At 41.9% G+C, this 22,822-nt stretch overlaps 2 protein-coding genes, 1 long non-coding RNA gene and 1 pseudogene across 7 annotated transcripts; 1 reads left to right on the forward strand and 3 right to left on the reverse strand.

The window, feature by feature from the left end:
- Nucleotides 1-2,235: 2,235 nt before the first annotated feature.
- LOC103648052 (plasma membrane ATPase 2-like) lies at nt 2,236-4,068 on the reverse strand (annotated as a pseudogene).
- Nucleotides 4,069-4,864: 796 nt separating this feature from the next.
- Nucleotides 4,865-5,447, reverse strand: LOC103648053 (uncharacterized). Its single transcript, XM_008672560.3, has 2 exons — nt 5,274-5,447; nt 4,865-5,150 (listed from the first exon to the last, which is right to left on the reverse strand). Exons 1-2 carry the CDS (start codon nt 5,362-5,364, stop codon nt 4,984-4,986), a joined length of 258 nt encoding a protein of 85 aa, XP_008670782.1. The 5' UTR covers nt 5,365-5,447; the 3' UTR covers nt 4,865-4,983.
- A 1,977-nt stretch (nt 5,448-7,424) lies between these two features.
- LOC542477 (basal endosperm transfer layer1c) lies at nt 7,425-8,322 on the reverse strand. The gene is given in 2 exon segments (NM_001112031.2): nt 7,425-7,684; nt 8,116-8,322. Coding segments are annotated over 2 exon segments (258 nt in total). The 5' UTR covers nt 8,207-8,322; the 3' UTR covers nt 7,425-7,517.
- A 3,473-nt stretch (nt 8,323-11,795) lies between these two features.
- LOC103648054 (uncharacterized) lies at nt 11,796-15,489 on the forward strand. Of its 5 annotated transcripts, none has more exons than XR_002267444.2 (5): nt 11,796-12,040; nt 12,199-12,265; nt 12,517-12,686; nt 12,821-14,074; nt 15,121-15,489. It is a non-coding gene; the product is annotated as an uncharacterized lncRNA (long non-coding RNA). The 5 variants fall into 5 exon arrangements; XR_002267442.3 differs by lacking the exon at nt 12,517-12,686 and having other exon boundaries at nt 12,821-13,159; nt 13,960-14,074; XR_002267440.2 differs by lacking the exon at nt 12,517-12,686 and having other exon boundaries at nt 12,821-12,931; nt 13,026-14,074.
- The last annotated feature ends 7,333 nt before the right edge of the window (nt 15,490-22,822 follow it).

The following is a 22,822-nucleotide window of genomic DNA, read 5'->3' on the forward strand; positions in this document are numbered from 1 at the left end:
GTTTAGTCATACAAAGACAACCAACATATTTGCAATGGTTGTTCTTCCACTACTAATTATTTTGCAATCTAATAAGAAGATATTAGACATTAATCCATAAATGCTTAGACGAAACATACCTAAGCTTGGAGGTGCGTCTACATAGCATAGACACTACCAGAGTCACATGCTTTGCCGAGTGCCCCATGCACTCGGCAAAGCCAGAAATACACACAGTAAACCTTTTGCAGAGTGTCACACCCGGCAAAGAGTAAACGGCAAAAAAATCATTGGCAAAGGCGGTTCAACCCTATTTAGTCGTTGTCACAATCGCTGCTGTTGTTTCCAGCCGCCACCATTGTTTCCAGGCCGTGTCCAACGGTTCACCCCGTTGTCTCTCTTTCCTGTATACTCGGTGTATGGACGTCTGGAATGTGGTCCAACGATGTGTGATGACACCGAAGGAAATCAACAGAAGGCGGGAAGGAACCATGGCTACTAGGAGGGTTCGATGTCAAGTGAAGCCCAACTCTCGCGTCCATGGGCCAGATTGGACCCAATGAGTGTTTTAGTGTTTTCTTTTTGTTTTGGCATGTGGTATAAAGAAAAGGACTTTATGAATCGCCAAGGGCGGCTTGGGGCATAAGTTGAGGCCGACTGCGTTCGGAAAGGGAGGGCTCTTCCTCTGTAACCTGAATCATGAATTCCAGTGATAATTTGATACTTCGTGAGGTGGAGGGTACCAGGAGCGGTGCTCGTGATCCAAATCATGTCTTTGTGTTCATCGGCTCTGTTACCTGTTCCATGGTTCTATTACAATTGGTATCAGATTCCTGGTTCCTGATCCTGGTGAAACCTCTAGAATATATTCTTCGCCCTTATTACAATACAAGAAACCAGAAGTAGTTAGAAGCGATGGAGAAAATATCATTGATCTATCGGTGCTCTTGCTGAACATGCAACTCTAGAGTGAATCAAGCAAGCAAAATAATATGTCAAAAGAAACATGATTACATGACTGCCTATCTGTCCAAGAAAAATAATTGAGATTGTTTAAGAAAAATAAAATGCATAATTGTCTAACTGTCCAAAATGCACAACTTGTAAACTCTTAAGATAAAATATTTTTGTCATTGTATTGGCATTAGTAATGTCTAAGAAATGTGAGTGAGTTAGTAAGTTATAAAAATGCCACCAATAATATTATCTAAGTAATGTGAGGCTGCCGGTAAGACCTACTCTTACTAAAGTCGCCAGAACCCACATGTACCTAACACTACCGTAAAGGATGCATCTCATATTCTAGTAGGTGCAGAACATACACTATCAGCACCAAGTCAATGATTTTGACACATCAAAGTGTTACCGACCAAAACACACCTAAATAAAATTCATCATGCTTGCACAGACACTTCAGTTACGACTACACCATAGAAAATTCAATTTTCAAGATTGGATAGAACCTATCAGGCAAGAAGGGATACACTACTGCAAATTCAGAGATGCATATTGCTCTATTCAGGGAATAAGAAATACACTAATTGGATCTCAGAGAAGCATTTGACAGCTCCATTTTGAGAAGTGCAAGATCTGTACCATTTGTCGGGAGGTGAAAGGATGAATGGTCCTTACCGAAGGACGCTGCAAGCCAACGTTGTTATCCCGACGTGCTTGGCTCGATAGGTTCAGATCGTCGCACCTGACTGGTTCATATCCCGAATGTATCATCTCACACTCCAACCAAAACACACCCAAATAAAATTCATCATGCTTGCACAGACACTTCAGTTACGACTGCACCATAGAAAATTCAATTTTCAAGATTGGATAGAACCTATCAGGCAAGAAGGGATACACTACTGCAAATTCAGAGATGCATATTGCTCTATTCAGGGAATAAGAACTACACTAATTGGATCTCAGAGAAGCATTTGACAGCTCGATTTTGAGAAGTGCAAGATCTGTACCATTTGCCGGGAGGTCAAAGGATGAATGGTCCTCGCCGAAGGACACTGCAAGCCGACATTGTTATCCCGACGTGCTTGGCTCGATAGGTTCAGATCGTCGTGCCCGACTGGTTCATATCCCGAATGTATCATCTCACACTCCAACGCCTCGGCTGGCTCCTCCAACGACGATGGTGTCTCTCCCGCTCTTGCCCTCCTTTCCTCGAACAAAACTGCGTGCGCGGCTGGAAAAAAGACGTCGGAAGCTACTGGATTGCACGCGCTCGGGAAGAATTGGGGAGAGTTTGGCTCACGCATATATGTGGGATGCATCATCGTCTTTACAGGAAGCTGAAAAATGGGGAAATGATTAGCAGACCATTGGAGGCGAGAAAAGTGAAGTTTTGACGCGAAAAACTCTACTGGGGTTGGTATACGACTTCTCTTGGAGTTGCTCTTAGGTTACCTAATATGCGGCTTGCATTATGAACTGAACAAATTAAGGATCAACTAGATATTTTACCCTCGTCATGAACTATAACTAATAAAAAGGAGGCTTACCTTCATTGAGGATGGCAATGATCTGGACCATAAATGGTGGGAAGTCAGACTTCCATATCAGTGCAAGAAGCATAAAACCAAGCTGTTACAACAAAGTATGTATGGGTAAGATATATTATCTCCGTTCTCGAATACTTATCGTCCGACCAGTTCATTTTTGAACTAAAACGCGACAAATATATAAAAATGAAGTGGGTATTATTTATCTATTCAGTCAAGCGAGCGTTATTTTCTAAAAAGTAAGCAGAAGTCCATACATACCACAATACAGATGGTAATTGATACAACATAGATCTGCAAACAAAAATGAATTTTGAAAATATTGGACATAGAAATGGAATGCTAGGAGACTCAGGGGGCGAAGCCAGGATTTGAGAGTGAGGGGACAAATCAGATTGTGAGGGCTGTTAGAAGGTATTTTACATTATTTATATGGCGATTAGCTAAAAATTTTAGTAGCTCGTACAAATTTGGGGAGGGTTTACTATCTCCATCAGACTCCCTATCACACGTTATCTCACTCCTTATTTCAAACTTCACTCATGCGAAAACATTATTTTAAATAGCCGTTTACCCGGTCTGCTCGAGATGGCCTTACGGGGACATTGCTCTCCTCTGCCCCTACTAGAATCGCATTGTAGACTGAAAAGCAACCGTAGCATTGACTTACTTTGTAATTCTTCATCTTTTGGAAAATTGCTCGACTCGTCAACACAACTCTATTAATTACACTAAGGCATGGTTAGGATAATGTCAGAAGCACCATGGGTTGCGTAAGTAGAGTCTGCTATTGCAATACCAATATCAGCCTTCTTCAAATTTTGGGCATCATTTACACCACCCAAGTCATGCCACATATATGTTTTCTTTCTTGCAAGCATTTCACGATCTCATACCTGTGTTCTATCAAGCATTAACAAAAAAATGAATTAGACATAAATACTGCCTATAGATGTTGAAGAATTGTAGAGCTTATCAAACATGAGTAATAAAAACAGGCAATCTGCATAGTTGTACCTAGAAAGACTCCAGATAAGCCATCAGCCTTCTCGGTCAATTCATCAATTGGCAAGGAAGCAAGTGACTCATCCTTATTCTGTTCAGAGTAAGGAAGAGGAAGGGTACATTTAGTACTCATTCCCAAACGACGTGTTGTTTCCTTCCCAATACCAAGTTGATCACCTGAGGCGGGAAAAAGGTCGGTTATTACAGCACAACAGTTCAGTTGCAGTAGCCATATCTACAAACATATTACTATCGACAAGCTAGCAGGAATGGGATGAAACTCCAGATTTAGAGCAATCAACTCAAGGTACATAGGAATAAATATGGCAAACCTGTAATCATCTTGTCATTGACATCAAGATTAAGTGGCCCTGCACTATCATGGCGTGGGGGCACAAAGTGGCAGGAGGCTAATGAACTATCATGGTCCTTCGTGACTCTCTTTTGTACCATCTGGCACTTCCTGTACATGAATTTTGTCAGTCAAGTACAACACACATCTAGTCAAAGATCTTACCAATATTGCACGTTAAAGGATCCCAAACCTGGTAAGCCACACCAAGTGCTCGCAGACCATGCTCAGAGGTGAAAACCGTAGTATACAAAGAAGCAGGAGAGTGTGACGCCTAGCACGACACAGTCGATGATGTACATGACGCGGAATGTGACAGCATTCGCCGCCGCCGCCATGGAGCCGCTGCGCTTGGGGTGGGAGCTTCGAGAGGAGCATCGTCCTGAGGGAGCGAGAGAGCGACAAGGAAAATTGGACGCACCGGCGGTGGACGGGACGGTCAGCCTCCAGCGCCGGTTGCTTTGTCAGCCATCCGCGAGGGCGCGCCAGAATGGGAAGGAGAAGCCCATGACCAAGTAGGCCGCGGTTGTGCACACGGGTTGCAGACAGGAAGACGGGGACAAAGTAGCCCCGAGCGAGCGTGGAGAAGCTGCGACCAGGTTGAGCGCTTGGCCGGGGAGATGGAGGGAGAAGGGGGTGCGAACAGGAAGAGGTGCTATGGCGTCGGATGAGGCGAGGAGGCGGCGGCGGGATGCTCCATAGCTGGCTAGGGTTTGGCACGGGGGATAGGATGGATGGATCACTGCTCCATTTGGGCGGTGGCGGGTGGGGGGAGGCCGGGAGGGACGTCCCTGTGGCTGGCCAACGCGAGACATGTCCTTTTTTTCCTCACCTATGTGTCATCCTCCAGATTCTAGAAGGTCCGCGTCGTTCGCAAGCCACTCCAGATTCTAGAAGGCTCAGCGTCGTTCGCAAGCTGTGGCTGGAGGCTGACTCTAGCCGTAGATTCACAATCGGGTGGAGCACAAAAAAATGGACGACGTGGATAGCGTCGTAGCTTCCGTTTTGAACCGGCTTTAAAGAAATAGAAACTTTGTGCTCAATCAGGTTTTATTCAGGTTTTATTCAGAATTTTGCACCACACAGGTAGATGGATGATGCATATATATATGCATCAACATAACATACGCTATTATATTTCTAATGGGAGCAGCAGCACACTTTGTGCTCCACGCTTTCGTCACACCAGCCACCGTCCTTGAAACCCTTCGAGCTACAGATCAAGCGGCAGTTCTGGTGGTCCTCGGAATAGGACGAGAAGTATGGCCTTCTCGGTGGCGGCGGTGACTTCTTGGGTTTCCCGATGCCTGCACACACATCGCAGTCCAAACGAGATCGGCCGGTTAATTAATAGATAATTATCGCCGGCTCTTAGAACGAAATAGTAACTATTGCGTAAGTATTTAGAAGTAGAGATCGAAGGTGCCTACAGCCGCCGGCTTCGTAGCATGGAGACAGTGAGGACAGAATGGCAACAGCCAACAGAAGCGCGACGATTGTGCTGCTCTTCATCACCGCCATAAGGAAAGATGATCAAGCTTCCCTTATTACCACGAGCTAGTGACGAAGAGAGATTATATGATTTGTTTGTTCTAATCTCCGTCTTCGATCTCACTTGTACTTATATAGAAGACGAATCCATCTCTAGCACATCTCATTTGTGCCAGAAGATCTAGTTATAGATATAGATAGAGATAGAGATATAGAAATTTTACATATAGATATAGTTATGGATATAGATATTGGGATATGTTGTTGTTGATATAATATGATGATATTGGTTTAGTCATACAAAGACAACCAACATATTTGCAATGGTTGTTCTTCCACTACTAATTATTTTGCAATCTAATAAGAAGATATTAGACATTAATCCATAAATGCTTAGACGAAACATACCTAAGCTTGGAGGTGCGTCTACATAGCATAGACACTACCAGAGTCACATGCTTTGCCGAGTGCCCCATGCACTCGGCAAAGCCAGAAATACACACAGTAAACCTTTTGCAGAGTGTCACACCCGGCAAAGGGTAAACGGCAAAAAAATCATTGGCAAAGGCGGTTCAACCCTATTTAGTCGTTGTCACAATCGCTGCTGTTGTTTCCAGCCGCCACCATTGTTTCCAGGCCGTGTCCAACGGTTCACCCCGTTGTCTCTCTTTCCTGTATACTCGGTGTATGGACGTCTGGAATGTGGTCCAACGATGTGTGATGACACCGAAGGAAATCAACAGAAGGCGGGAAGGAACCATGGCTACTAGGAGGGTTCGATGTCAAGTGAAGCCCAACTCTCGCGTCCATGGGCCAGATTGGACCCAATGAGTGTTTTAGTGTTTTCTTTTTGTTTTGGCATGTGGTATAAAGAAAAGGACTTTATGAATCGCCAAGGGCGGCTTGGGGCATAAGTTGAGGCCGACTGCGTTCGGAAAGGGAGGGCTCTTCCTCTGTAACCTGAATCATGAATTCCAGTGATAATTTGATACTTCGTGAGAGGTGGAGGGTACCAGGAGCCGTGCTCGTGATCCAAATCATGTCTTTGTGTTCATCGGCTCTGTTACCTGTTCCATGGTTCTATTACAATTGGTATCAGATTCCTGGTTCCTGATCCTGGTGAAACCTCTAGAATATATTCTTCGCCCTTATTACAATACAAGAAACCAGAAGTAGTTAGAAGCGATGGAGAAAATATCATTGATCTATCGGTGCTCTTGCTGAACATGCAACTCTAGAGTGAATCAAGCAAGCAAAATAATATGTCAAAAGAAACATGATTACATGACTGCCTATCTGTCCAAGAAAAATAATTGAGATTGTTTAAGAAAAATAAAATGCATAACTGTCTAACTGTCCAAAATGCACAACTTGTAAACTCTTAAGATAAAATATTTTTGTCATTGTATTGGCATTAGTAATGTCTAAGAAATGTGAGTGAGTTAGTAAGTTATAAAAATGCCACCAATAATATTATCTAAGTAATGTGAGGCTGCCGGTAAGACCTACTCTTACTAAAGTCGCCAGAACACACATGTACCTAACACTACCGTAAAGGATGCATCTCATATTCTAGTAGGTGCAGAACATACACTATCAGCACCAAGTCAATGATTTTGACACATCAAAGTGTTACCGACCAAAACACACCTAAATAAAATTCATCATGCTTGCACAGACACTTCAGTTACGACTACACCATAGAAAATTCAATTTTCAAGATTGGATAGAACCTATCAGGCAAGAAGGGATACACTACTGCAAATTCAGAGATGCATATTGCTCTATTCAGGGAATAAGAAATACACTAATTGGATCTCAGAGAAGCATTTGACAGCTCCATTTTGAGAAGTGCAAGATCTGTACCATTTTTTTCAACCTTTTTTTACGCTGTTTTAGTTCCATAATAATAATAATAATAATAATAATAATAATAATAATAATAATAATAATAATAATAATAATAATAATAATAATAATAATAATGGCAATGTACGTAGGTGCAGTGTGTTCCTTTGACATCTTACGTTTCTTTTTTCCTAAACCTTTTGCTCCATATAATTTGCCACGTTTCGTTTCAGGACATCCGGAAAAAAGCCAGATTTTATTCAGAATTTTGCACCACACAGGTAGATGGACGATGCATATATATATGCATCAACATAACATACGCTATTATATTTCTAATGGGAGCAGCAGCACACTTTGTGCTCCACGCTTTCGTCACACCAGCCACCGTCCTTGAAACCCTTGGAGCTACAGATCAAGCGGCAGTTCTGGTGGTCCTCGGAATAGGACGAGAAGTATGGCCTTCTCGGCGGCGGCGGTGACTTCTTGGGTTTCCCGATGCCTGCACACACATCGCAGTCCAAACGAGATCGGCCGGTTAATTAATAGATAATTATCGCCGGCTCTTAGAACGAAATAGTAACTATTGCGTAAGTAATTAGGGCATGTATAGTGGAGAGACACAAAAACGGTTCTCCAAGCACAGGAGACAACTAAGAGACTCTATTGTACAATGGAGTGTCTATAAACGTAGTCTATTAATAAATACAGAATTAAATGTATTTGTATAGCATCAGATCGATAGAACAGACGACAAATTCGTACAGTGGGAAGTGAGACGTCTGTTGTTACTTGGTTTACGAGCCAGATGCGTCTCTTCACGGAGAGACGGCTCTAAGATTTTTTTGCAAATAACCCCCTAAAACACCTTAAGAGCCCCCACATTAAACACCACTGTACATGCCCTTAGAAGTAGAGATCGAAGGCGCCTACAGCCGCCGGCTTCGTAGCATGGAGACAGTGAGGACAGAATGGCAACAGCCAATAGAAGCGCGACGATTGTGCTGCTCTTCATCACCGCCATAAGGAAAGATGATCAAGCTTCCCTTATTACCACGAGCTAGTGAAGAGGGAATATATGCTCTGTTTGTTCTAATCTCCGTCTTCGATCTCACTTATATAGAAGACGAATCCATCTCTAGCACATCTCGTTTGTGCCAGAAGATCTAGCTATAGATACAAATATAGAGATAGAGAATAGAAATTTCACATGTAGATATAGTTATAGATATAGAGATATAGAAATTTTACATGTAGATATAGTTATAGATAATGATGGAGATATAGAAACTTTACATATAGATATATTTATAGATATAGATATTATCATATATTGTTGTTGTTATGATGTGATCATAGTTGTTTAGTCATACAAACACAGCCAACATATTTGCAATTGTTGTTCTTCCACTACTAATTATTTTGCAATCTAATAAGAAGATATTAGACCTTAATCCATAAATGCTAAGAAGAAACATACCTAAGCTTGGAGGTACGTCTACATAGCATACACACTACCAGAGTCACATGCTTTGCCGAGTGCCCCATGCACTCGGCAAAGCCAGAAATGCACACAGTAAACCTTTTGCAGAGTGTCAAACTCGGCAAAGGGTAAACGGCAAAAAAAATCATTGGCAAAGGCGGTTCAACCCTATTTAGTCGTTGTCACAGTCGCTGCTGTTGTTTCCAGCCGCCACTGTTGTTTCCAGGCCGTGTCCAACGGTTCACCCCGTTGTCTCTCTTTCCTGTATATTCGGTGTATGGACGTCTAGAATGTGGTCCAGCGATATGTAACGACACCGGAGGAAATCAACAGAAGGCGGGAAGGAACCATGGCTACTAGGAGGGTTCGATGTCAAGTGAAGCCCAACTCTCGTGTCCATGGGCCAGATTGGACCCAATGAGTGTTTAAGCGTTTTCTTTTTGTTTTGGCATGTGGTATAAAGAAAAGGACTTTATGAACAGCAAAGGGCGGCTTGGGGCATAAGTTGAGGCCGACTGCGTTCAGAAAGGGAGGACTCTTCCTTTGTAACCTGAATCCTGAATTCCAGTGATAATTTGATACTTCGTGAGAGGTGGAGGGTACCAGGTGCGGTGCTCGCGATCCAAATCATGTCTTTGTGTTCATCGGTTCTGTTACCTGTTCCATGGTTCTGTTACAATTGGTATCAGATTCCTGATTCGTGATCCTGGTGAAACATCTAGATTATATTCTTCGCCCTTATTACAATACAAGAAGCCGGAAGTAGTTAGAAGCGATGGAGAAAATATCGTTGATCTATAGTTGGTCATCGTAGTTGGTGAAAGTGGATGGGACCGTGGTCCCATCGCTCCCTATTTATCTGCAGCATCATATGGGGTAGATATTCGAATCGTCACATTAAATGTGTATATCTCCATGGTTCCTGTGACCTTTGACTGAGGCTGAGATCGGGGCTGTCCTCTTGTCCGAGACAGGCTAGGGCGAGGTGGAAACCGTCATTCCGTGAAGACGGGCCCTTGGGAGAGGCGGGGATTTCTTCCAAGCGCTGCCTTCACCCGAGGACAGGCTCGGACGAGGCAGAGTTTTGAGCGACTGTCGAGCGGGGTCTCGGGCGAATCGTGATTCAACCATGCTCGACCTCGGGGAACGTGTCTTATGATTTTTCGGCAGTTAGGTGGTAAGGATGTTTAGAGGCATAATCTGGGTACCCCTAATTATGATACCCGACGCCATGCATACCAATTCATTTCCTAAATTTGTGCATATGCATTCCAAAATTTTTATGCAAATGGAAATAAATGTGCATACAAGGGGCGTGTGGGGGTGGAGGCGGTCAGGCCAGTCGAGTTAGAGGGAAGGTTTCACCTAGTGCATGGCGGGGACACTCCAGACCACATGCACCTGGTTGTTAGGTGTGGTCCAGGGGGTGGCTGGGGTTCATGTAACTATTGGAAGACGTGGACTCCCTATATATATATATATATATAGTTTGTATATATATATATAGTTTGTATATTTGGAGCCCTGAGCTTTCAATAACTAGAGGAAGCTCTGGTCCAATCTCTACTACTTATTAAGGCGGTAAGGGGTAGGCTGTCATTCCGTGTTCTGTCATTCCCATTCCCCTCTCCCTGCAAAGCTTATTCCCATTCCCGACTGTCACGCTGTCATTCCGTGTTCTGTCATTCTCATTCCCCTCTCCCCGTAAAGCCCATTCTCATTCCCGGCTGTCACGCTGTCATTCTGTGTTCTGCCATTCTCATTCCTCCTTCCCCACACTGGGATTTGAACCTGCGACCCCTCAAACAAATATGCTCGTAGCTACCACTACACCACATGTGTGTTTATATCAACATCTATCACAGTAAAAATATATACTACATCTCTCCCAAAGCCCACCTGCTACCCTTGCATCCAATTTCTTTTGTTTAAATAATGTTTTCAACTTAAATTGCTTTTTTATATGTGTGTCATTTATTCTCCATAATATTTTCCATGAATCTAACTTGTGAGTCATTTTCATAAACCAACGCCAAAGATGAATCCATGTTTCTTACTTGTAAACCCCGAACAAACACCACTGGCAGGAAGCGCTCGCGTTGGCGTCGCTCATCGACGACGAGAAGAAGCTTGGAGGCTGCCAGTTCGACCTCTAGAAGCAGTACTACGTGGCCCGCATGCGTCGCTGTGTTCGGCAAGCTCCGACGCAGCCGCTGCTTGGACGCGGTCCAGAGCGGCTGCACCGCGCTGTCCATCTTCAAACAGGGAGACCTCATGGTCGTCGCCAACGCCGGCGACTCTCGGGTTGTTCTGGGCACCGCATCCGACAACGGCGTCGTCACGCCGTCCAGCTCATCATCCACCTGAAGCTGAACCTGTCACATAAGTCACTACTGACCGGCCATGAATTCTTGTGCGCTGGGACGACGGCCGTTGCTGACGTTATGTCAGTGTCCTCGAACAAGATGTATGTAGAGGAGTAGCACATCCGGTGGTGCAACGGTTAGGCGTACTACCTCGCTGATGAGCCCGGGGTGCACTTCGTTTGGCAGCCCAGCCAAGAGTCATCGGTACTCGCCATGTTGTGCGCGTTCGACGACTACTATATCAAGGACTATGGCGTCATCTTGGTGCCAGAGGTTACGCAGAGGAGGACTGACAGCAATAACCACTCGCCATCGTCGAGGTAGCTTTTGTGCTGGTCTGCCTTTAAATCTCTTCGCAAACACATATACTTGCCTTTTTTTGTTTAAGCAAGCGTGTATGGTGGTGTGTACCTGATGACTGACAATGTACGAGGGAACTTCTACCAGCAGGTGTGGCATGTGCTCTTCAATGATGAGACCATGCAAATCGTGGTATATATCAAAGTCTGCATGATACTGATGGTTGGAATGTAGTAGTGAAACAGCTAAATTAAAATAACAAATTTTATGTATGGCTAGGATTACAAATGGATTATGAAATATTTTCTTATAACAATATAAGACACATTTTGTATATAAGTTATTATGTTATTATATGTTCCCGTTGCAACGTACGGGCACTCACCTAGTAGTATGTTATGGTTCAACCATACTGTCTCAATCGTTTCCAATCCAACGTAACACAGGCCCAGCGACGGATCTCAGGCCCAACCAAACTGGCCTTCGGCGGCCCAGCACAGCAGCTTATCACGGCCAAAACCGCCAAACCCTAGTTGTGCATGCATAGCCCCTCACGCCAGCCGCCAACGCCCCAATCCCGTAACCGCAGCCTCGCCCCGCTCACATCTTCCTCTCCCTCTCAGCGCTGGTGCTCAATCTATAGGTCGTCCCACTCCCTACACACCCGCCCTCCGGTGTGAACCTCCATGACGTCTGCAACCACTCTTCGGTAAGAATCCCGCGTGCGCTTACACAGAGATTGGTAATAGTGGTGACCCAGTCGCAGCCGCGGACCTTCGCCTCCTCATCGCTTGCTCGTTGTCGCCCTTTGCTTACGTCTGCACCCGACGCTGCTACCCTTTGCTCACCTGTTCATAATCCTTTCAGATCTGCTGTCGTGACCTCATCCAGCCGTGCTGTGGCAGTGGATCGGAGTTCGCTCCAGCTCTGATTGGTAAGGAACTAAGCATGCCCCTCTCATATTTGCGTAGATGCGTTGTTTGTCTCATTCTACAGAATCACTCTCCCATAATGTTGATTTCTATACGTATTAATGTTGGTTAGAGTAGGCATGTGCAACGAAAGTTACAAGAATGGTAGAATTCTTCCATGACTTCTGTATGGTAGTGCTCCTAGATGGTATGCTGTAAATTAGATATTACCTTGCATCCTCCACATCTTCACACATATATATGGTGTTTATAGGGGGGAAATGACTAGGGTATCAAGTGGAAAAACATAATGGTCCAGGTTCTACTGCACCTCTTTCAGGCTAAGCATCTAAACAACAATATGTAAATTATCCTTTTCCAATAAAATACATGCTTAAACCGTGGCTGCTAGGCAAATGGTCCTACTTTGGTCATCAAATGCAGGTTAGCTTAACTTTTTCTAATGCATTATTATTTGTGGTTTCCATCACATGTACGTCAGCTTATCTTTTAGCAAATTTGTAGCTGATGTCAATTAACTTTTTAGTGGAATTTTATCTGCTCATTCTTATATTCAGGAATTCCACTACTATATGTGCCACTTGAAGTTGTTATGTCAAAATATTATGGTGAAAGCGAGCGTCTATTGGGATCTATTTTTTATCTTGCAAATGATCTTCCTGAAAGAGGTAATATATTCTTAGATGAGGTATATATCGTAATACTTATAGCATAAGCACTCAAGCCACTACAAGTAAGCTCCTGCCCTTTGCTTGTTTCCAGATTGATATGTCAAGATACGCTTGTTTCACTTGAGCTCACTGTTATCTGAAAATCTATAGACTGCCTTCGTCCCCTTCATCACTACCGATGACCGTGACTTGGCCACCACAGCAAAAGCACGCAGGATCCTTGATGTGTGTGGTCTAGACGTGATTGAATTGGGCGTGCCTGACTTTGATCCATTAGTTGAATGTCCAGCAACTCAAATTGTTTGCCTATACAATTTGTTCTTATACTATATTGTCTATGTATGCTCCTGCTTCCTGCGTTTTGGTTTACACTAGTTTAGGCCTCCTCGACACGCGCTCTGGCGAAGTGCACCACATTTGAGGATGTCATCTCCATAGTAAAGTGGGTGATACCTGACCTATTTTGCCCTAACATGTAGCACTTTCACATATTACAACCTGATTCTTTTGCGTGGTACCCCCAACATGAGCGTTGTTATAACCTCATTCTTGTGATGTTCACTCCCATTAAAATACCATTACATTAAGTAGATAATCTGGTAATAGGACATCTAGATAATTTTGGTAATTGACCTTGGGGGAAAATGGTACATCCAATTACTGCTTACAAATTGATCTTTTTACGGTTCTGCTTATCGCGTTTGTGCATTGCGTTTTTTCGTTCAATTGTTTTAGTTTTACATATTTTATGTTATTTGAATAACTATAGATATATATCCAAACTGCACTAGTAGAGAAAACTCTTAAAACGCATGTCCCAATATAGATATAATATGAAGGATTATTGTGCTTAAACAAATTTTAGATTATGGGCATAGCCTACTTAGTTCATACTGAAATGAATAAATTTATGCATTTTCAAACTAAATTTTACGACACTTCTTGTTGTGTTTTATGTTTCTATTAAAAAACAGTCTTACTGCGTTTTACACCAAATTTATGACACTTTTTGATGTGTTTTACAGCAATCTAGGTGCCACCAGTGTGGGCGCAACCCATCACGAGGCGATGCTGGCGAGCCAGCCATAGCGCGACATCTCCGTCCGCGTCGTTAATCCCTATGGGTGTGCAACAGCAGCGGTAAGATTCCTTACTGGTCCCATGTTCTTGCTCCCCTTTTTCTACCTACTGCAGCCTTGGTGTTTGATGAAATGTGCGTGTGGGCAAGGGTCTGTTGCAAAATAAATATTCAGTATTAGTGATCAATGTAGCGCTCACACTTTGTTTTCTTAGGTGCTTTGATTATCTGCTTCAAACAAAACATGCACAACACTTACAAGATAGTATTGGTTGTATTTGCTCATATAGATCTACAACTAGTTGTTTCTTGCTATGTTCATTGTCAAGGTAGGCTAGTGCTTGAGATTACTACTGAAATGTGCCCAGTATTGAGAAGTACAAATTTAAGATAAATAAAGTGCTCCTTTTGACTAAACAATAAAATAAAATACTCCAAATTTGGAAATTGTACCTTCTCAAAATGCTTTAGAAGTCATAACATCAATGCTCCACTCCACATTATGGGATACGATGCTTGTGGCTCCAGCACTCTAGCAGGCACATCAAGTTGTGTTGGCCTAGGCTGGGAAAATAGGGTGTAGGTAATGGGAGCAAAAAGATGGCAGGGAAATATGTCTGATAGTTTGGTCTGGAACTTGGCCCCATGTCTTGATTCCAATGTGTTTGTTTGTTCCTACTATGTGAAAATGAAGAAGATAAATGCTGGGAGATGGCCTAACCATCATGTTGTTTTATGGTGGTGTTAGTAGTTGGCTAATTGCCAAAGGTGATGTGTTAGGCATGGGATGGTTAGGAAGAAAGAAGTAACAAGCCTTAACAAAATTGCATAACACTTCTAGGGGCAAAGATAACCTTTTTGTCGGACTCTAATATTCGGTGTACATTATCCTACCAGAACACGAGTATATTCTGTAAAATTACATCGCTTTATTGTGTACCTGACAGAATTTTGGTCAAATGACATTTTCGTGCTCTCCCAAATATGTACATGCCTTATATTGTCTTGTTCTGCTATGGCTTTGGCTACGAGAATAAGATTGCATATCTCGTGGCAGTAATATTGTGGGTGACTGAAGCTAATAAGTTATAATGGTGTATGGTTTCAGGTATTCAACATGTTAGGTAAAAGTATCGATGCAGACCAAAGATTAACACTTGATGGAGACAAGTTGACCACTGACCTTGCTGGTCTATTTACTAGAACATCAAAGAGTCCTGCATACCATGTTTATGTCATGAGAAGTAATAGGAAGTAGAGGATATCTAGGTGGTTTTGGCAATGTATTTAGTGATTTTAACCATTCACCCTCTAATGCAAAGGAATACCCCCTTGCCTTGCCATCACGATTATTTTGTCCTCTTTCTGTTGCCTTGGCAAGTCAAGATTCTACATATGCATATTTTAAAATTGCTGGACTCATGTATGCTAAAAATTGTACTTATTTACGCAGTTTTGATTCTGTTTTATGCTTAAATCCATCCGAGCAAGAACTTGTGCACTGTTGTATGCACGTGATTTTCACGCTGTAATTTGGGTCTCATTCGTCGTTACGAAACAAAACGACGATTTACGCTAAAATTCATACCCTCGTTTTGGTTCACATTTTACGCTGAAATTCACCCGAGCATGATCGGACGTACGTGAATTTCACGCCGTGATTATCGGGTCTCATTCGCAGTTATGAAACAGATCTACGATTTACGCTAAAATTCATACTCATATACGCTATGTTGGTTCACGTTTTACGCTGAAATCCACTCGAGCCAGAATCGCGCGCGATTTTCACGCCATAATTTCGGGCCCCATTCACGGTTACGAAACAGATCTATAATTTACGCTAAATTCATACTCATTTACGCTGTTTTGGTTCACATTTTACGCTCAAATCTGCTCGAGCCAAAACCAGCACACGGTCGAACACATGTTTGTACGCCACAATGGTATACCTGGCTGGGGCTTCCCGATACTAATGAAAGCCCAGGGCTCCCATTACCATCAGCCTATATATATATATACATATATATATATATATATATATATATATATATATATATATATATATATATATATATATATATATATATATATATACTTTTAAAATATAATAAATAATTTAAAGATTTATTAAAATCTATTTTTATATATTTTATTATTACCAAAGGTAATATCATAAATCTTTTAAAATAACAAATTTAAAAATATATTTTTAATCTAAAAATTAGGTTTCATGTTTCAAAAAAATAATTTTTGAATTTATTTTTCACACAAAAACACCATGCATACGATAAGAATGCAACAAACAAGAATCATATATTATGTATAGAATTATTTTGTTTATTTAAAATTCATGTCATACACAAATATATCTGGAATATTTTATAAAAATGATAAAAAATATTTATTTTCATTAATTGTTTTAGTAATAACTCAAAATGGAGATTTTAGGGTGTAACAGCAAGGCAAGTTGCAAAGAGGTTCTTTCAAGTTGAAGATCTAAATTTTAGAGAGACCTTTACATCAAACAATCCATGTGTATCATCCTTGCACATACGTATCTAATCATAACATTAAACTATTTTAAATGGATGTTAAAGTGCATTTTAAATGGTTTTATAAATAAACTAGTCTATGTTGATCAAGCTCTGAGTTTTGAAGACACTTGATATCTTAATAATTTGTTTATAATTTATCCAAAGTGATATATGGGCTAAAATAAGCTCTAAGGACATGTTATAATTAAGCATCGTTGGGATGGGATTTCATCCACTGAAAAGAGCTTTAAGATCGAGGCAATTGATACCATATTGTTTACCAAGAAGCTACATGATAATATCTTCATTTGTCAATTTTATGTTGACAAAACTGCAAAATGCGTTGTTTGGAGCTCTAAACATGCAATTTGGCCACACGCCCACCCCGTCGTCGTGCTAATCGAGAAAACGGAGGGACACAGGCGAACAGGTCAAAGCCGTCCTCGAACCAACAGCCAACATCCCCGTGCCAGATGTCGCGGCCGGCCGGCCGTCTTCCCAGCAAGCTGGAAGAGCACGACAAGATACATTCTTTGCGAGGCATATGCGCAAGGAACCAGCCCTGTCATCTCCCGTTAATCCCAATCAGGCAGCCAGCAGCCCAGCAATGGCTAGCTAGCTGTGTTCCTAGCTGCGTGCTAGCTAGTAGGCAGCCCCTGTACGAGCACAAGGGTAATAGGTACGAGCTGCACTCCGGCAGCGCCGCCTGCGCTGTCGATAAAACGGAACCTTGCTGGTGTCAATGTGAGAACATCTAGACAATTAATTAGACGCAATTTGCAGGGAGACCAGCTTAATAGCTTGTAGCTATAGCCTGACAGTGACAGCATAGTGAAGTTCATTTCGCAGCTAACAATGGCAGCCCGGATAGTCGTCCTGATCCTCCGGCTCCTCACCCTCGGCCTCCTCGCTGCCTCGCTCGTGCTCATCGCCACTGACAAGCTCAACATCGACGGCAGCGACGACTCGTCGGAGAACTACATCGACGCCGGCGACAGCGACTTGTCGGTGAAGTACACCTTCAGGGACATCCACGCCTACAGGTGAGAACGTACGCCAACCAACACGACGCTTCATTCAACTGGTACGTACGAAGCGCATCTCTGAACGAACACCAATGGCGCCTCCGTGGCGTGGCAAACGCAAACCAGGTACGTCCTGGCCGTCGCCGTCATCGGGTGCGCCTACACGCTGCTACAGCTACCGTTCGCGGCAGTCAGCATCGCCAGAGGGAAGTCGGCCAACGTCGGCGGCGGCGGCGGCGTGGCCGCGGCGCTGGTCCTCGTCCTCGCCGACGTGGTCTTGGTCCTGCTGCTCGCGACGGGGGCCGCCGCTGGGTTCGGCTTCACCAGCGACGTGAAGCGCCTCTTGGACGGGCTGTTCGACGACACCAACGGGCTCGACCAGGTACAACTGAAAGTGGACAGGTTCTTCGACCTGGCCTCCGCCTCCGCGGGGCTCATGCTGGCCGCCGCCGTCTCCATGGCGCTCGTCGTCATGCTCTCCGTCTACTCGCTCGCCAAGTGACAATGACGAGATGCGTGGAAATAACCAGCCGGTTCGAGATTTGTCTTCCTTTGTAATAAGCTTTCTTTATTTACACACATAAGAACACGGCTATGTACTCTTTTAAATTGAGGTTGTCTTTCTGCTCTCTATATACATATATATCAAAAGATATATATATTTAGATACACACTAAAACATATATAATAACTAGTTATCATATGGATAGAGTTTGTTTTAATAAAATATAAAAAATATGTATTTTATTGGTTATATGGTGTGAATGTAGAGCCAACAAATAAAATTTAAACTCGCAATTGTACACAATTTTATCTTATTTTTGCAAAAGCGGAAAGGGTACGGTGATGCATGGTAACTGTCAAATCTTGGAACCGTGAATACTGTTGCTTTATATGGTTAGAGAAATAAAAAACAATTTATAATTTATTAGAACATAGTGAATATGATGTTAAATAAAATTTTGACATTTTTAACGGATCAAATAAACAACTAGCTCTGCCCGTTCAAACATTTCAAATCATCATAGTATTATATTTATCATTTTATTCTTGCATAACTTTTATTTTCCCTTGCATAATTTGAGTTTTAGGTTCAAATATTGTAAAGTGATAACTGATATGTGTACCATACTTTACCGATATATTTAGGATCTTTTTGCAATAACCCTTGTTTGCCACGTATGCATTCCATATTAATTATAATTATATAGAGAGAGGTCAGCGCTAGGTGATGATCACCCACCCTAAAATGGCTTAGCAAACCTTTATTAATTGTTAAGTCATTCGTGATTTTTGTTAAGCCATTCCAGGGTTGATGATCATCACCTAGAGCGACGAACCGAACCGTGTTGTGTAATATATATAGGGCAGAGGTATTCATCACCTAGGGTGATGAACCGTCTAGACCGACCCAAATGATGATAGTCTAGAGGAGGGTGAATAGGTAACTCCTGAAAATGTTAACTAAAACACAAGGAGCAATCTGAATAATCTAACTTTGGTGGTTAGGTGAGAACAATATAGCCAAAAATAAAAATACTTGCTTATGCTGCTAGTAAAACTTAAGTGCAAAATAAAAGACTAGCAACAATATGGTGCGAGATAAAAAAACTCAATTGATGCAAAAAGCATGTATTAACTATAAGAGAAAATGCAAATGCAAATGGGAAGGAGAATGCACAAAAAACTCAAGATTTGATTACTAGAGTTTGGCCTCACAAAGAAACATATGTATTTGTTGAGGGGTTCATAAAGAATCAGGTCTTTTCAACCCTTACGCACACAAGCAATCATTAAGATCGAACTTGAGTCATTTCTTATTCAAATGGGTGAGAGCAAACTCTCACAAGGCTCTCCACACAAAGTCGTAGGTTCTTGATCATTTTACAATCTTTGGAGCAGCAAGTCCACTCAAGAATAATCACAACATCTTCTCTTTTTTTCTCAGAATCACAACTCAACAATGTGCCTCAAAACCATTGTATTTTTGGAGCTGTCAAAACTACAATATTGTCATCACAATTACAAAGTATAGTATTGTAAAACCATGGTTTTGAGAAACATTGTTGCCAAACAGGCCCTCAAGTGCTCTAGCAACTCTATTGCTATCTTAAGCTCTCACAAGTTGTCTATACTAATCACACTTTGATTTTGGAGCACTTGGATGGATTGAATGGTTTGGAGATGATCCTCTATCTTGTATGTGATGTTTATTAGCTCATAGATGGAGTTGTGCCTAGTTAGAGGGGTATATATAGGCTGGCTATCTCAAAATAGCCCTTGGAACCCCACTATCGTTTCTACATACTCACTAGACACGTCCGATGGTGCACCAGACAGGTCTGATGCTGCCTTAGAGGTTACCATTGAAAAAACTATAAGTTTTGTTAGTTTTTAGTCTATCAAAACTCACCAGACACATATCTGGTGGGGCACCGGACACACACGTCAGCTAGTTATTGGAATGTCGTGTCCAGTGTGTCATCCGGCGCAGCACTGGACTCGTTAAGTGCCCTCAATCTGACTTTGTCTCCTTTTGTAACCTCTTTGCAAGTCTTATCCAGTGGGGAATCTGGTGTGCCATTGGATACTTCCAGTTCCCATCGTTTCCGAAAGTCTATTTCCAGCCTCTCTACAAGTCGTATCTGGTGTGCTCTCTGGTGCACCATCAATATATGTCAGGTGTTCTTTGGCCTATCTTAAGTTGTTTCTTCGAGTTTTTTTGCTTGGACTTGTCTTGGACTTTTGTATGGCCTTGATAGATATTCAGCTATTTAATTGTATGTACGTTACTACAGTTTCTATATGTCATATAAGTAGACCTTGCTTAAACAAATCAACATATGCACCACCAGTCGGTGTGCCTTCGACGCCTCATGCGGATCTAGACGTGTGGTGGCGCGCTCCTAGAGCTTGATCGGGTGGATCTAGCTGTGCCTCGTGGTGCACCTAGGATTTTTCTCTAGAGATGTTGAGCGACGTGTGACGAGGAGAGAGACGGAGACAACGAGTGACAAAGTATGTGGTGTGGGGTGAGACAAGATAAAGTTTTTTTCTCCCGCTTTTTTCATGGTCGTGAGATCAGGGATGGTGATGTAAAAGGTGTTGAACATTGAAATACCAAATGAACCATGCCTGATAGGTCAATCCAAGGGATAAGCCATTTGATAGTGTCGCAGCCTGATCCGAGAACCTTGTCGTGTCTAGACTTTATTGGGCCGTAGTGACGATCCGGTCCGACGTGATTATATTTTTTATTCTTAAATTATTAATATATATATATATATACTAGGTGAGTGCCCGTGCGTTGCAACGGGAACGTATAATACCACAACAAATTATGTACAAATATGTGTTGTATTGTTATTTTAATCAAAGTATTTCACCAGCACATTGCAACCATTAGTTCTATATATGATAGTAGAGTGTCGTGCATCGCGATAGAATATAAATCATTCAATGAAATATTAGTTCACAACGATTACTGAAGTTTATTTTATTGTTTGATATTGACTATTTTATGTATTTCAACAGATTCTTTATCTTTTACTTACTTGCCAGTGGCCCATGTTATATGAGGTTAGCAACATTTTGACCCTCATCCACAGACAACACTGAAGTTCTGAATTGAAGCAATAATCTTAGACTTGTCAAACTTGCATTTACCATCACTCCCAGTGTAACGATAATCCTTCTCTCTTTCAAGGCCACCAGCCTTGGAGATGACTGAAGGACGCGTCATCTGCACACCATTGCATCCCGAATCACATAAATCAGGTTCCGATGAGTCACACTGCAACATTTGCAACAAGATTGGGGGATAGTGAGTTTGGATTAATGTGAGGTAAACCAGGTACCATTATCTTCAAGCCAGCAACTATGCAAATTCTACTGCCCAAAACATACAAATATATGATTGACATCTCAAGGCTTTAGCTTCATGCATGTTCATTACTCAATAATAAAGCACTGCAAAATCACTTTGTCACATTCAAGAAAAATTAGCAAAAGCATCATCCAAAATTAAAACATTACATCATTGGATCAGATATTGGTTAACTGACATGTACAGTGAAATTGCTTCTTGCCCATGATTCAGGAACTTTAGATTCAAAATAGCCAAATAATGATCCAGAAGATATCAAAAAAAGCTCGTAAATCTCTACTACTAATAATAACAAAAGTCACCTATTGAGGCTGAACCATGGATGGCTATTACAATAGTAAGTGAACTCATTGCGATCTCCTGTTCATAGGTAGGCCTATGTATACTTAACTGATGACCCAAGACCAAACCAAAATAATCAAGATTGAAACCGAAATATCCAAAACCAAAAAATAGCCATTAGTTCAGGAACTTAACTGATGACCCAAGACCAAACCAAAATAAATATAAATGGAACTAAAACAACTCGGGTTTGTAGGGAGAAGATCAGTACCTTGTGATCCTTAGGCTTAGTGAAGAACTGCACAGTTGGTTTTGACCCAAGGGTCAGCAAGACACCAGAAACAAAGAGAATCTGACAACATGACAAGCAACAGTGCTTATCAGTAAACAGGAGGCTAGATTGAAGTCAGAATCAGCCACCTCATATGCTCCTAAAATGGCACCCTGCCACCAAAGCAGGTTGAAGAAAAACCACAGTACAGGGATTTCTAGTATTTCTCGAGTATTGGTGTCAACACTATGATCTGTAACATGGAAAAATTAATCACACTGACATGACATACAGTTCATATATCTCATTCTAAAAAAAGTTTGAGAAGCTAGCACCTTATTTATGTTGATTTGTTGGTCTGCCTCAATGCCTCATGTTGGTCAGCCCCCATAGTTATATTTTGGCCAGAGACCATCAATTCAGTTAGAACAAAGATCAAGGATGAACCATGTTTCAGTATGTATGTTGATATATAAATAAATTCTAGGGTGAAAACGAACGGATATAGATGGATAATATGTCATCATGTATCCTACCCTAATGTATTTCAATCGGATTCGGGATCGAATACAACTGTGTGTAAATAAATAATAATAAGTTCAATAGTTAAAATGAACTAACCTGATGCCCCTCTATCACATGACTCAAGGAACTACTTGAGAAGTTCTTGATAAAACTCAGAATCATCAATAAGTTCAGGATCACCTTCCATAATGTGCCCCTGAGTTATAGCAAAGGCGATGAAATAAGCCCAGGTAGTGTAGTCCGCATTATATCTTCTATTTGTACAAATAGTAGCATTCTGATAGCAA

The sequence above is a fragment of the Zea mays genome, chromosome 2, assembly GCF_902167145.1.
Source record: "Zea mays cultivar B73 chromosome 2, Zm-B73-REFERENCE-NAM-5.0, whole genome shotgun sequence".
NCBI lineage: Eukaryota > Viridiplantae > Streptophyta > Magnoliopsida > Poales > Poaceae > Zea > Zea mays.